Raw genomic sequence first — 12,342 nt, forward strand, 5'->3', positions numbered from 1 at the left:
AGTCCTCAATGTTTGTGCGAATATAGTAATAACCCAGGTGGAGAATCCCCGCATTTCTGCGTTTTTCCCCAGTTCCTCAGGAGGGCCCTGGAAATATATTTTTATTCTCTGCCCAAATTGTTTAGGATGTGTCGTGATTTCACTGTAACCTGTACAAACCTACCAGATTACACTTCCTATTCATGTGATCATGGTGTTTGAATAAACTGACCGTACAAGTTGAATTATACACAAAGAGCTCAGCATCTCAGAATTTGGAGATAACCATTGCAACTCAGGAATAGATGTGACTGCTGTAAGAGCTTAAAATCTAGGGACCATTACAATAAGTGTTCCCCTGATAACTTGTGCTCGAAGAGCGAATTCTCAGCATTTCATATTGTAGTTAGTACGTATTACTGAGGCGTTATAATATGTTTTTGTTTCTGGCATACTTCACCCAAAATGCTGTCCTCAGCATCCATTCACTTAGTTGCATGTCTGTTACGTGTTCTATGGAAACTCATTTCAACATTTTCTTTAGACTTTGACTTTTTTTCAAATCTTGGGCACTTGAAAAACTGAGTTTAGATTTTTCTTAGAAATCATTAATTGAATGATAAAATAAACAATTTGTACTTTATTAAATTCATGGGAGTCTGTGTTGAACTTTACATTTTTTTGAGAACTACAGCAAATGTTACTTCTGTTCCTTAAGAAAAATTCAGTGTATATATAACCAAATTATTTTCTTGAAAAAGAAAAGCTTAATGTTCTAGTTGTAATGTTCAAATTTGTCTCTTAATATTTTTCTAGATTTTCAATGTTATTTTTAATATTTATAAATGACTCTAGCCTATTTACTTGATCATGGCCTTATTATAGTAACTTATTTCTGAATTTTGAGTTGCTACATGAACTTGAAAATAACTTGTTTCTTTAATTAAAAAAAAAATTTCTACTTTCTTTAATTTAGACTGGCCTGTCATTTATTCAAGAATTCTGAGTTTGGTTTGACAGCCTCAGCTTGAAGTCATTTTATTATCCCCATTCTACTCAATCTACCCTACGTTACAAGCAACTGACTATTGTGCTTTGATTACTATAAATTAGTTTTGTGTGTCTTTGAACTTTGTATAAAGGGAATATTCTTTTGCTTCTGGTTTCTTTTACTGAGCATAGTGTTTTTGAGGTTCATCTGTGTTCCATGTTTCAGTAGTTTTGTTCTCTTTTATTGCTGAGTAGTTTAATGTGAATATACTATATTTTATTTAGTCTTGACAGTTTCCAGTTGGTGCTATTATGAATAAAGTTGCTGTGAGTAGTCACTTACACGTTCATCTCTCATGGGAAAATATTTAAGGGTGGAATTGCTGATCAGCTTCTTAGGAACTGCCAAATATTTCAAAGCATTTGTACTATTTATACTCCCATGAGCAAGGTATAAGATTTCTTTGCTCTATGTCCTTGTCAACGTATGGTATTGTCAGTCTTGTTAATGTTAAGCCATTCTGTTAAGTATGTAGATGTGCGTTGTGTTTTTAAAATTAGCATTTCCCTGAAAAACTGCTGATGTTGTGTAACTTTGTATACACTTTTTAGGCATTCAGATACCTACTTTTGTGAAGTACTGTTGCATTTCCCTTTCTCACCATAATTGCTATTTCACTGGGTTGTATGGTTTCATTGCCATCTGATGTAAAACTCACTGATAAACTTACTGTAACCTGTATTATAAAAATGAATTTTAGTATGCGTAGTATTTAAATTTTGAAAAACCAGTTGTTAGGAATCTGGAATTGTTCATATCATGGATTTTTGCTGCTTGCTAAATATCAGCTGAGATTGATGGAAATTATTTATTAAATAACTGAACTTTTATTATGGTATCTTATTTGGCCCATTTGGGTGGCAGACCCAAGGATTTGATAGAAAATCAAAACCTTTGTTAGTGTTTTTTATTACTTTTATTTTCATTCCCAAACAGGGTCATGTGAAAATTTTTTTTTTATTGTGAACTTTAACATATATACATAACAGTGATAACTTTCAAAGTACGATTTCACGAGTAGTTAGCAAATTTCAAAGAATGTCAGTGGTCACAGTTCCACAACTTCAGCCATTTCTGTTGTAAAATATACAGAAAAGTGTCATCTCTCAATGTGCAGCTCAACAAGCAGTAATATAGGGTATTACAAAAATTATTATGGATTGCAGTTCCACAATTTCAGTTCTTCCCTTATGCAATGCAAGGCATATACAGAAAGGTGAAGACCTTCAACGCACAATTCAATGAGCAGTTACAGAGCAAATCCCAAAGGATTTAGTTTAGGCTGTAGTTGCACCATGTCATTTGCCTCCTTTCAGCCATTCCAATACTCCAGCATCCAAAAATATAGTTTCAGTATTCATAGTCCTTTGTTAAATCTTAGCTTGCTCGTTGCTACCCCTTCCTCTCAGTCTTTCTCCCTCTTCAGGGGTGTTTAGGCAGTGAGCACCTAACTTTTTCATAATGAAAGGGGGTGTTGACAGTAGGGGAAGGGGGCCACATCTAATAGTTGATCTTAAAAGAGTGTTGCCTCTGGTTTTAGGACTTGTCTGGTATAGGAGCACCCTAGCGGATTTACATTTCTCATAAACATTCAGAGAAAATTTTGTTTTATCCTTGTAATAACATTGTCCACTTAATTGTTCAATTAATTGAACTTGTATTCTGATATGAAATGTCATTTGTTGATTAGTTGAAATCATATTACATCACAAAGCAGGATGACCTTGAGGATATTTTGTTGAGTATGTAAAAGGGTTTGTTGTTTTTGTGGGCATTTTCTCAAGTTTCCTTCGAAAATGATTACCTTTGAATTTTGGGACTTGAGTTTTCTGATATATCATTGGCTTAATCACACCCTATTCTGTTCTTTTGTTTTAAAGGTGTATTCTTTTTTACTTAAAGGGAATATAGTAAACAACAATGGAATAAAATACTTCAGTGAAGATTATCCCGCATATTTTCTTCTATTGTGAATTGCCTGCAATAGCATTTGGTTTACTTATTGCTGTCCCAGCCAGTATTGTGGTCTGTGCCTTTGTCCCAAAGGCAGAGGGTCAAAATAAGTTGTGAACACTGTTCTGTAGATGACCTACCTTGTCGGTAATGTTTGATAACGTGGAAATTGCCCCCCCCCCCCCCATCTACGCCTTGCATACTTCAGAACATGTTTCTTGAAAGGGAACCCCTGCTATGTAATAATGGGCATACTATTCAAATACGATTTCTTATGGCTCCACATCAGGACTCGGCTTCAGAGGAAATTGCTTTTAGGTAGATTTATAGTAAGGCATTTTGAAGACATGAGTTATTAAAATCTTGTATCTTGAGTTTTCAAAATTTGTATTGTAATTTTATTTAAAAATTACCTAAAATCGCTCAGCCCCTGCTCTAGTGAATATTATGTTTTCTATATTCCATGTCTTTTTTTTTCATTTCTAAGATAATTGAGGAGCTGCCGCGCCCCTCTGGCGGGAATGAACTCAAGCTGATGACTGACAGCCTTCAATGGGCAGTACAGCAGTGCAATCCTGCGTGTCCCTCCCCTTTTCTGGGAGGGACATAAAGTAGGGCATGTTCCCTCCCCATTTCCAGTCAAACAATAGCTGTATGTAACCCATCCTTCCCCACCCCCTCAAGCTATTTTCGAATGGGTCAGCTCCCAAGCTGGGACTCCCTAGGGAGGTTGGGGAGGATGCATACATTCCTTTCTTATAATGTACTACTTTTATTTATATAATTTTTTGCATAATACACATCATATGTAATATATTAATGATAGTAGACTTGTGTACTCTGTGGAAAGGGTACCTTCACTCTTCAAGGCGGGGAGACTTGTTAGGTGAGAATTGAGGAAAGCATTTAGCAAAGTAGACTCTTTTAAGAGAAAGTTTTTAAAATTAGCAGATTCAAAAAATTTTCGAGTGTTGATTCTAATACCAGAAGATAAAACTTGGCTGAATTTTACATCAGTTGATGTTCTTTGAGGAAATATGGGGCATTTTTGAAGTAAACGCACAATTCTTTTACTGAGTGGAAACAATCCAGTGAGGTAAATGGTATCCTTTTTAGCTTGTTGCTGTCAACATTTCTTGACAAAAGTTTTTGAAAGAAAAAGATGTTAACACTTCTGTTTTGGGTTATTAAAATTTGCAGTTTTTAAAGGCTATATTTGATACTTTATTCCTAGGTTGATAAAGAGAACATGGATGAAGCTAACTGAAATTTGGTTTCCAGTGTAACTCAGAAGAGAGCAGGAATGTTGGAATCATGTTTCTTTTCAGGTCCAGTCTGTGTGTGTTCATTAATTTTTAATGGCTCATGGGATATTCTTTTTTTTTTAATATAATGAGCATATGGAATAGTTTAAAGCTGAATTTGAAACCTGTTGGGCTCTGTCTGCCTTATTACTGAGACTCTAGTATCACTGTTTATGTTGCCTCCAAGCATGGCTGCAGGTTTTTTTAGCTTCATACTGCCATTTTCTTCCTCATTTGCTAGTACTGTAATGCATTTGTTCTTAGTAAATTTGGACTAATAGTAGAAACGACATTTTAAGCAGATCTTATTTTTATAGAAAACAACATTCCCTGTATATCTCAAACCTAAAAATTTTACTCTTATGGGTCTTTTGAAAGTGTTTTCAGTAATTCTGAAAATTAGGGTATAGTGTCATAAAATGAGATCTATGCTAGGGGTACTTGTTCCATTTCCCCCTCGCTTCTTTCCCCTCTTTTTTAGAAGGGCCACAGTTTCTCTAATTTGTCTTGTCAGGCATCCATGTGAGCGTTTACATTAATGTGATCTTTATGACAAGATTTTGACCAGTTTATTGTCATCCTAATAAATCCAGAAAGTATTAAGTCTGAACTTACTTAATCATCTAAACTGGTGAAGATAAACATTCTTTCATATTCTTGTTACTAAAAGCGTAATAGGAACCAAGGAGCATCAGCGTCACCCGGAGCTTCTTTGAAAAGGAATCTCAGGATATAGTAGATCTACTGAATCAAAATCTGCATTTAACAAGGTCCCAAGGATTTACTGGTATGTTGAGTAGCACTGATATATACTGTACCTTAAGGAGAAATTTCACCTTTTGAACAAAGTCTCTGACACCACCCCATGTAACAGAAAAATGCGTTAGTTGCTTTTGAATACTGTACTCAGTTGTGCATCACCAAAGTGTTGGTACCGACCTAGCACTTGGGAGCTTGTTAATAACCATCTCTTGACATGTCTCAGGCCATCTGAGGCCTCTGAATGATGGGCCCTTCAGTGTTTTTTTTTAAAGCCTTCAGATGATTCTGTATTCTACTAGACCTAGGGAATTATATGAGGTCCTTTACAGATAATAGATATACTGTGAACATTTTGTTGGGATTATAGTTTCAAATTGCTTTCTATATGTAGGGTCTCTTAAATTTAAAGAAATAATCTCAAAATTTATGAGTAGGGAAGAAATCTAACTTGCATACCAAAGCTGTGGAATTGTGTGGCCATCAATGAGAAAGGAAGGCACATAGAAAGAAATCTGCCATAGCTTGTCAAGTGGATTATATTGGGATTTTGCAGTTTTGGTACAAAATGAGAAATTATCAATTTATTTCCATTTTTGCTTTTCATTATAGATTTTTATTTTTCTGGTCAGTGTCAAAAACATTCATTCCAATGAAGAAAGTTTTAATTAAAAATAAAATCTCCAAATACATCGTTCAGGTTGTCCTATAGTTTTTATATAAAGACGTTGCTAGTTCTATAGCAGTTTTCCTTCTCTCAAAAAACTTCAATAATGAAAACATCAACTATCATTTTAGCTGTCCTTTATTAATGGAGCAGTTGAAATAAACCAGTAGTTCTCAAACTATTTAAAAGGGCTTTTTAAAAGACCACTGGCCCCCACCCCATTTCTGACCCTAAAGGCCTGGGGTGTGGCCTAAGAATCGTGTATTCCTAAAGAGTCCCAGGTGATGGCTGATGCTGCTCTGGTCTAGAGACCCCACTGGAGAACCACTGTTTTATGTTACTACCACATTGAACGTTCATCAGGTCAACAATAAAATAACTGCCTTAAATACAATTAGAGAAGAAAATGAGATTTTATTTCATAGGTCAAATATACTAATTCCATTATATAGTATCTTTCAGGTCTGCTGTTCAGTGACACTAGCCCAGAAAATTATTTTCTCTATAGAAAAATACATTATAGAATTAATTCCTGTTTACTAACAAAGAATTTTTTTTTTTAAAGGTTGAATCATTTTGTGGAAGAAATGCTTTTAATGATAACAGGAGAAACAATCCAGAAAGGAAGTATTTTATTTGTGAATTTATTACTCCATATAAACAGTTTATCGTTATATGAGAAATCAAAACAGTTTACATTTAAAAATATGCCTCAGGTGCATTTTTTGTCATTAAAATTTCTGGAATAGTGCAAATTTAAGTTTCTATTTTCCTTTTTTTTTAAAAAGTAAATTTTTGAAGTATGATATTAGCCATCCCTTGGTGCAGTGGTGTTCTTGCTAGTTAATGTCGGAAGGTATTATGTTAGGAGCCCACAAATTCAGCTGAACAATACCCTTTTCAACTCCCTGTAACTGGTAGTCATTAGAGGGATTTTTATTATTTCTGTGCAGCTCTCAATTTTGGGTCAGTCCTTTAGGACTCTGGTAAGGAACTCATAATAGAAATTTGTCATTGTTGTGAGAGAAATCACATGACTTTTGCCCCAAGGAAATTAATTAAAGGGGGTACATGAGTATCCATGTGAGGACTGTGGAGAATCCAGGTGTATCTTTTATCTGGCTATAAAGTTGTTTAGAGCGATGTGGCTGACAACTGTAATCCTGGAAGGTACCTAAATGTAAGATTACTAGCACGCCTGGCACAAAACTGGTAAAAGTTGAGCTCTAGACCGCTCTACCCCAAGTTATCACATATTCTCACATTTTTCTTTCCTAATTCTCCTTCAGTCCAACCAACTTGGCACACTTTTACAAGTTCACCTTTTTGTTCACCTTTCTTCCTCCAGTCTCATACTTGCTGATTTCCTATCTCTCAAAGTATACTCCTAAAGAAATGGTTAGGCTCTCTCTCGGGTTTATATCTTTATCATCGCTCCTTGTCTAATGTGTGTTATCCTTTAGCACATTCCTGTAAGGCTGGTCCTATTCTGGGCATGATTCTGAGATAAACCAAATTTTATGTGTAATTGACCAGGGGTACTATTGTCTCCCCTAGTGCCCCTGTCTCTGCACTGTTGCTAACTCATGTCTCTTAACTTCTTTTCTTCCAGAAAGCAATGAAGTCAGATTCAGTACTAGTACATGATACATTAGTTGAAAAAGCCCAATCCCAATTGCCATCTATATAGAAAAATATATTTTTAGGTGTCTACCTTGTTATAAGTCATGAGACTCCAGATACAATGGGAAGAAAAAGATCACCATTGTGGTGTTTTATTGAGTAAGCTGTAGGAAAAATCTTAAGTGTTTGCAAAATATTTCTTAAAAGAATGAAGAAGTTATATACACTTGTGGGCAATAATTTCACACAGAGACAAGAGTAACCAGCACAGCAAGGTATGGCTGGAGTTAAAAGCCTTTCAGATTTTTTTCAAAGTAAGGGCACAGGATCTGCCTTTTCACTTTTACTTGATGGAGTCCAAAAACAAGGGATAAATGTTTCCAATTAATAAACTGCTGCAATTTTGTTATCTGCCTACCTTTGGATAGGCAAATTTTTTTGCTCAGGATCTGTGGCAGCTGTATATAAGAAACAGATCATAATTACCTTCTTCTTCCCCAAGTTAAGTCTACTTCAAGAGCAGCAAGTTTACAACCTTGGTAATCTGAATGTAACATACCTCCCTTGCTGTAAGGAAACAGAATCTTTACACTTCAGTAGAAAACTTCAAGATACAAAACAAAGATTCTCTTTAATCTTTTTAATCTTTCCACATTGTGGAAAAACTGAAATAGGCAGTCTGAACACCAAAACATTAGATTTCAGAATACTGGCACAAAAACGTCCATCTATATTTACAATATATCAGAACTCTGTACCATTTTATATTCTACAATGACAGGCCTTAGAATTCAAGAGGCTTACACATGACTCTTTCCATATGACTGTTAGATGTGCCAAACTGCTTCCAAAAGAGTACTTAGAAATTGCTCTGAAAATAACTCCATCATAATCCTGTTTGGTCACTGCAGCTGCACTCTATATGCACCAATTAGCAACTTAACCTAGGGAGAGAAAAATTACAAATATATCAGGTACAGAAGTAAATAACTCCCTTTTCTGGAAGGAGAATTAAAAAAACATAGCCAAGACATACTTCTCTTACTTGGCAATATTTCAACTTTGTGGTGTTTCTACTGTTAGGTAATCAATATTTTAATAAAAAGAAATTCCAAGTACTTATAATTTTGATTTTAGCCCATTATATATTATTAGTTAAACTTTGTTTTACAAAGGAAGGTTAGCTGAATGACCCAATGTAATGGTTGTTAAAAATACCAAAGCCTCTGACAGACCTCTTTTCTATGGATGCATTCTCAATTTTTAACATCAGTCTTGAAACACTTCCTTGTGTTTAACAGAGTCTAGATTCAGACTAACAGTTGCACTAGATTTGCTACTCCCTAGGGAGTACCTGTCTCTAGTACATACTACTTTCCACAGAGACTAAGGAGCACATTCTTGAAAAAATTTTAACAATAATCTGTGTAACAACTTGAGTAGTAACACTAACTAGAAGGAAAAAATTTTCACCTTAGCAGAGGGTGCTTCTGTCAACCTCATAAAGAGTTTATTGATGCCTGCAACAGGACTGAACGAATAAACAAAATGACTATCCTAAGGTAGAAAAAGACAAAGTCAGTATTTCTTCAGAGAAATCTCTACATCTACAAAGTGTTACAACCTTGTTTTGTTGGAGACCAGAAACCTTTCACACAAATGACTTAGAATTTATACAGTCATACAAATTTTTTGTTGGTTTGCATATAAAGGTTTGCTATGATTTAACTTTTCCTCAATTTATTAAAAATATGCAAATGACAAACAGGCAAATGATTTATCTAGCAAAACAATACCAAGATAAATCTTTGGGCTTAGAATGCATTAAGAGTATTAAAAATATTAACAGGTACTTCAGTATAAGGAAAGAATTTTAAATGTGGCAGAAGTTTTACACACTAATTTGATTATTACATATTTTTATTTTACAATGAACTTTTAAAAATCAAAATTACAATTATTTAAAATTATGTACTGAAACTAAGCATAGTGATTGTACTTAGGTATTGAAAGCATGAATAAACTTAATAAAATAAAATAAATAATGTTGGTTCTAAGACATTATGGCAAGCATAATTTAAGGCACAAGATTTTTATATGTAAAATGTAGGGTAAGTTTACTTTATGATTATGGGTTATTTCTTCCCTCCCAACCACTGTTTTAGTGAATTTAATGACTTTTATTAAAACAGGAATTTTTAAAAAGGCATCATAAATGATCTATGCTTTTGATTAGAATTGATTTTTCAGTACTGAACAACTACAGAAAATCTTACCAGAAAAACAGGAAGTTGAAATTTGTCATTTAAAACTACAGCTTGTACACTGCATGGTCCACAGAGCCGGGCAATGACTTCTTTACCCACAAAGTTTGCGTGAAAAATGAACAGCAGGATACCAGAGCCTGAATGAGGGAGATGCAAACATAAGTTTCCTTACAAAGAAACAATCATACCCAGGCTAGTGTGTTCCTAGAAGATTGTGGAGGAAAGAGCATTTAATAAAAGGGGAAGGGGTTGCCTGATAGAAGCCTGGGTAACAAAACACCCTTTAGTAATCACTGAAGTAATGAATCGCTATCGATAGCTCATGCAACTCACTTAACTATGCTTTTCTAAAAGTTACTTTTGTTGTTTTTACAAAACTGGTACTTAAATGCTGTTGCTGAATAAAATGTCCATGGACGTTTTATTCACTTCTACAGTGGTCATCCTTGGGCAGGATCATGCAATTTCCATCTTCTACCATTGTTTGGCCTCTTCTAGATAATTTTCTGGTTAATTGTTTTGAACAAATGTTTGTTAGTGTGAGACTTAAAGTGTTTATTGGATATCATTTTCTGAACAATAGGCCAGTGATCAGCAAAAGGAGACCATTTGCTTTATTTGTTCTTGTCCCAGGAAAAGGGGAGACTAGAACCCATGTCTTTTAACCTCTCTTCTGTCAAGCTATTCAGGCTTTGACACTGCTTTTGTTCTCTAACAAACGTCCCCGCCCAGAGCACTGCTAGAAAAGGCAAAAATGTTGGGACAATCTCAAGTCTCCTTCCTTTCAGCTCCACTATGAAACACTCAATGGGATGCAAGGCTGCACGAGGCTGAAAGACTGAGGATCCTGATATTCCTGGTCTAGACAGGACAGGTGGGGCTAACACCGGGACCAGATGGGACCTGAGGGTTAGCACTGAGACCCTGCTACAAAGTCCCCTCAAGGTTAAATGTATATTTCTACCAACCAAAACAAGTTAGTCTAAGGGAGATGTTTCACTGGCCAGTTTTACTGACAAATTACTATTTATATAATAAAGCTTCTAAGAGTTTTTATGAGTTTAACAGCCAAACCCCCTCAACTGGTCAGCATCAGTGTTTCTTAAGCTTTGTGTTTACAAATCACCTGGAAGTCTTGCTATATGGTATAAGGCGTGATTCAGGAGGTCTGGGGTTGGCATCTCAGAATCTACATTTCTAACAAGTGCCCAAATGCTGCTGATGTTGCTCATCTGCAGAGCCCTGCTATGAAAAGCAGAGTAGGAAATGTATCAGCATCTCCTATTTGAGGATGACAAGGCATCTCTGTGGGATGAGACTGCAAAGAATAGAAGTTTTGGTGGTTGCAGACCCAGAAAAAGCTGTGTAACTCCAAATCTCTCCAGGCACAGTATATAATACTTGAGTAAACGAGTTACTAGGCACATGGAGTTGCATGTGCACAGATTAAACAAGTGGCCTGTCCCAGGTACTACTGCTTGCTTGCCTACCTGGCATTGCTACGAGCCAGTTGGAGGGTGGGGATTTTGTAACAAAACAGAGAAGGCAGAGCCCACCTTCCTGCCTTCAGTCAGAGGTGGAGTGTTTATCTCCACTTGGTATCTGCAGCATGTGTCCCAGAGGTGGCATGATTTTGCCTTAAAAAGCTGTTAAGCAGAGGCTAGGAAGCAGAACTGAAGTTGCCTTCTCTTGCCCCAAAACGAACATCCATAAATACTATCCTTTCCTCACTGTCACTTGATTTTTAGTGAGTTTTGACAAAAGTGCTTTATGAACTGCCTCAAAAATCACTTGGGTGTTGGCTCTGAGGGTCTCTTGGTGGTAACTATCTAAATCATTATACCTAATGGAATATCCTTAAGGTTTTGTTCAAAGAAAGGGTTCTGACTAAATATCAGTTAATATTTACAGTGTTACATTTAAAGCAGAGAGAAAGCAGATTTACCTTCTGGTATGTTCTGTGGTGGTTTATAATTGAAATCTGTTGAAAAATCTGGCCCCTCACAGAGACGATGACAAGCTATCGGAAAAACTGGTTCTAGCAGAGTAAGACGCTCTTCGAAGTACTCCTTTATCGTCTGTTCTGTTACTCTTGAAAGTCTTTAATATAAATTAGTAAAAGTTGGGAATATTAATGGAGAAAATAACCATGAGCCATAAATTTATTATACTACTGTAAGATCTAACCTGAACAAACATCTTATAAAAACTGCAGCCCAGCCCTCATCCTGCTCACCTGATTTTTTTTAAATCTTCATTTTATTGAGATATATTCACATACCACGCAGTCATACAAATCGTACATTCGATTGTTCACAGTACTATTACAGTTGTACATTCATCACCTAAATCAATCCCTGCCACCTTCATTAGCACACACAAAAATAACAACAACAAAGTGAAAAAGAGCAATTAAAGTAAAAACACTGGGTGCCTTTGTCTCTCTGTCTGTTTCCTTCCCCTATTTTTCTACTCATTTATCCATAAACTAGACAAAGGGGAGTGTGGTCCTTATGGCTTTCCCAATCCCATTGTCACCCCTCATAAGCTACATTTTTATACAATTGTCTTCGAGATTCATGGGTTCTGGGTCGTAGTTTGATAGTTTCAGGTATCCACCACCAGCTACCCCAATTCTTTAGAACCTAAAAAGGGTTGTCTATATTGTCTGTAAGACTGCCCACCAGAGTGACCTCTAGGCTCCTTTTGGACTCTCTCTGCCACTGAAGCTTATTTCAT

General features: G+C 35.8%; 1 protein-coding gene and 1 long non-coding RNA gene across 3 annotated transcripts in view; one reads left to right on the forward strand and one right to left on the reverse strand.

Annotated features, from left to right (window-relative positions):
* The first annotated feature begins 8 nt into the window (after positions 1 to 8).
* Positions 9 to 11,955, forward strand: LOC119506952. Its single transcript, XR_005211077.1, has 3 exons — positions 9 to 4,311; positions 4,958 to 5,074; positions 6,279 to 11,955. It is a non-coding gene; the product is annotated as an uncharacterized LOC119506952 (long non-coding RNA).
* The window catches only part of MPHOSPH8 (M-phase phosphoprotein 8), a 66,352-nt gene continuing 60,435 nt past the window's right edge, over positions 6,426 to 12,342 (reverse strand). For both annotated transcript variants that reach the window (XM_037799952.1, XM_037799951.1), the window contains exons 11-14: positions 11,549 to 11,703; positions 9,613 to 9,740; positions 8,810 to 8,893; positions 6,426 to 8,280 (exon numbers count right to left, since the gene is read on the reverse strand). In XM_037799952.1, the coding sequence (XP_037655880.1) occupies positions 8,239 to 8,280; positions 8,810 to 8,893; positions 9,613 to 9,740; positions 11,549 to 11,703 (409 nt within the window). In that variant the 3' untranslated portion in view covers positions 6,426 to 8,238. The remainder of the gene's footprint in view (positions 8,281 to 8,809; positions 8,894 to 9,612; positions 9,741 to 11,548; positions 11,704 to 12,342) is intronic.

This window comes from Choloepus didactylus, chromosome 12 (genome assembly GCF_015220235.1).
Source record: "Choloepus didactylus isolate mChoDid1 chromosome 12, mChoDid1.pri, whole genome shotgun sequence".
NCBI classification, from domain to species: domain Eukaryota; kingdom Metazoa; phylum Chordata; class Mammalia; order Pilosa; family Megalonychidae; genus Choloepus; species Choloepus didactylus.